Below are 2836 nucleotides of genomic sequence, written 5' to 3'. Positions count from 1 at the left end.
GAAAAAGAGCAAGTTGAGATATTGACGCAACTAAAATCAAAGTCTTGTAGTTGATAGTAAACTGACTTAAAACTAGTTTCAATTAAGTTTAAATTTGATATAGAATTGCCAATCCTTGCCACTCAATGAGCTGAATTCATTGGTTTTCAAACTTGGTGAACAATACATATGTTTTTTAATAACATGATCGCCTAGTTGCTAACCAAAATACCAGAATAAATCATATGAGCAAAACACTATCATTCACCACAACAGCAAAGAATCATTACATCTTCAGAACTTTATGTATGTTCTAGGATAAATTTAAGCTTCTTGTAAATAGATATACAATAACAAACAATTTATAATAATTATCTTTTTCTCAAATTAAAAATTAGAAAATTGTGCATTCTTATGTTAGTAGACTCCAGATTAACTGTCATGAATGACCAGAGTTCTTCAAGCGTTTATAAAGCCAGTTCGCAAAAAAACAAAGAAAAAAAGAATGAATCTTCAAGGTTTTCAAGCAACCTAAGAAAGAAAACCACAGTAAACCTTCATTGATACTAAAGGTAAGAATGGTAGAAGCAAATTACCTTTGTGAGATGGACAGCGTCCTGAAGTTGTTGTATTGCATCTTTCATGCTATCACCTTGAACGAGTATATCTTCAACAATGTCAAAAGCAATCTGTCAGAGGAATTAATCAGTTGGCTTTGTGAAAGTAGGTATCTTAAATATTTAAGGACGTCAGATCAACATATTGCAAACCTCACTTCTCTTCACATGAAGAGATAACATTTCGCTGAGTGCTTTGATACTCGAAAGAGAGCTACGTATCTGCACTGATGGCACATTAATAGATCACTAGAAGCATCCCTTTGGAATGGGATAAATAGTAGATAACTTACTTGCTCAACCAGATGACTCATTCTGACATTATTCTGCCAAGAAGTTTGCCGCAACAACATTGATTTCTGTAAAGAATAAAAAGGAAAAAAACGTGAATGTAAATAGAAAGCCTTCAAATGGACCATGATGCAAGTTCTCGGCACCAGATAAAATAGCAAGAAGAAGTTTAGCATTTTCCTAAGATGCAAAATAAGCAGGTCAGTAGCACATGAGGGTAACCACTAATTCTTCTTTCTCAGCTAAATGAAGGGATGGTTGGGTATTTAGTGCAAATGGTGAACTGGTTCATGTTTCGGCCGGATGTGTCAAGTCTTAAGTTGACCAATAAGCATGTTGCCTCAACCAATGAAGTTTGGGCTTGTGCATATTAGTGTGAATTTCCAACACCCTTATGACACAAGACATGCATGGGATAATAAACGGTGTGGTGGTATCATTAAGTGGAAAAGATATTATGGCCTTGGTAATGTGCTTTGAAGAAAAATATGACCCGCAAAGCATAAGGAAAAACCATTGTTATCATATCAAACATAGCCTTACGAGGAGTTATTTAGAAAATCCAAAGAGATGCACTTGAGGAGTTATTTAGAAATTTAAAAGAAACGATTAAAGTGTTGCTCCTTACGAATTTAAAGCTAGCACATAAAATTTGAATTAGGAATTTGAAAATATTAACTTGATTAGGCCAAAGAGATGCACTTGAGATTAACCAAAATAGTTCATTCAAAATCCAAGGGAATTAAATGCGAAGTACAAGTAACAAAACCCAACGTTTAACAACGAGAATTTCACCTTGGGGCCGTATCACTCAAAGATTGGTGGACTTTTGGAGGAGATAGAAGATCCAAGCGATGAAGGAAGTTACCACTAGAGAAAGGGCGCCGAAGAACCTCGTCGGAGGAAAAGTGGCCGGTGGGGAGGGATGACGTAGGTGGCCTTCGAGGCTCCAAGTGTGCTTTGAAAGTTGATGATCGTAGATGCTTGTAAGGATCGGGACGACTCTCTCCAAGTACTCTTCCACGGTGGTCTCGTCTTCAAATCCTACGTCGAAGCAAGGTGATCGTAGAATGTTGATGCTCCCGTCGGCGTTGAATACAAGACCCCACTCAAGCTCCGGGTCCGCCATACATGCTTGATGTTGGCAAAATTTTCAAAAGGAACGAACTTTGAGTGATGATGAAGGAGGAGCCTTGCGCCAAAAGAAGGGAGGAGGAGGTATGAGAGGCCGGCGGGATCTCCAAGGGGAAGGGGCGGCGGGTTCCAACAAGGAGAGGCTAGGGTTTGAAATTGCAATCCTAGTTAATTCCCTAATTAAATCTGAAATAAATTTCAGAATTAATGATGTTTGGAGGGAATTAAAATAGGATTTGAATTTGATTTCAAATAGGAGAGGGGCTATAATAGGAAACAACAAGGGGAAAGCCCATGAAAGGGGGCCGGCGGTCAATAGAGAGAGGGAGGGATTTGAAAACTTAAAACTGAAATAAGATTTCAGTTTTAAGTAAATTAGGAGGGAAAATTAATGTTGAATTAATTCCTAATTCAAGAGAAATCAATGCCTTAATGGAGCATTAATGGGGTTCCATCCAAGCATGTGGCCGGCGGCTTCTAGAAGGGGAATTTGGTGTGGGTGTAAGTGGGTGGCTTCTAAAATTGCATGCATGATGTTTGAAAAGGGTTAAAACAAAATCCATTTGAAATTAAAATTCGTCATGAAAACGAATTCAAAAACTTTCCTAATTTGAAAATTCTAAAATAGGAAAGATTTTGACATTCGAAATTCGAACTTCAAAATTTAGCTTCAAATGGAAGAGGAGATTGGGTCAATGGTTGGAAGGTTCCCGGCCGGATGGTGGTGGTAGGATGGCCGGCGGCTAAGGGGAGAGTTGAGGTGGGCGGGTTGGAGAGTAAGAGGGGAAATCGGGTATGGGGGATAGACCACGAGC

General features: G+C 38.6%; 1 protein-coding gene across 1 annotated transcript; it reads right to left on the bottom strand.

Moving 5' to 3' along the window:
* Positions 1–545: 545 nt before the first annotated feature.
* Positions 546–2016, bottom strand: LOC110112904. The gene is made up of 4 exons (XM_028699695.1): positions 1781–2016; positions 890–1067; positions 750–818; positions 546–668 (listed from the first exon to the last, which is right to left on the bottom strand). The coding sequence occupies exons 1-4, from the start codon at positions 2014–2016 to the stop codon at positions 546–548; spliced, it is 606 nt and encodes a 201-aa protein (XP_028555528.1).
* Positions 2017–2836: the final 820 nt, after the last annotated feature.

This window comes from Dendrobium catenatum, unplaced genomic scaffold (genome assembly GCF_001605985.2).
Source record: "Dendrobium catenatum unplaced genomic scaffold, ASM160598v2 fragScaff_scaffold_1366, whole genome shotgun sequence".
NCBI classification, from domain to species: domain Eukaryota; kingdom Viridiplantae; phylum Streptophyta; class Magnoliopsida; order Asparagales; family Orchidaceae; genus Dendrobium; species Dendrobium catenatum.
The sequence above is the reverse complement of the archived record's forward strand: the minus strand, read 5'-3'. Positions and strand labels throughout refer to the sequence as shown.

Coding starts and splice junctions, on each gene's coding strand:
- LOC110112904 (XM_028699695.1), bottom strand. CDS start 2,016: ATGGCGGACCCGGAGCTTGAGTGGGGTCTTGTATTCAACGCCGACGGG. Junction 1,068..1,780: donor GCCACTTTTCCTCCGACGAG/GTTCTTCGGCGC, acceptor TTTGCATCTTAG/GAAAATGCTAAACTTCTTCT. Junction 819..889: donor TGAGTCATCTGGTTGAGCAA/GTAAGTTATCTA, acceptor CCATCAGTGCAG/ATACGTAGCTCTCTTTCGAG.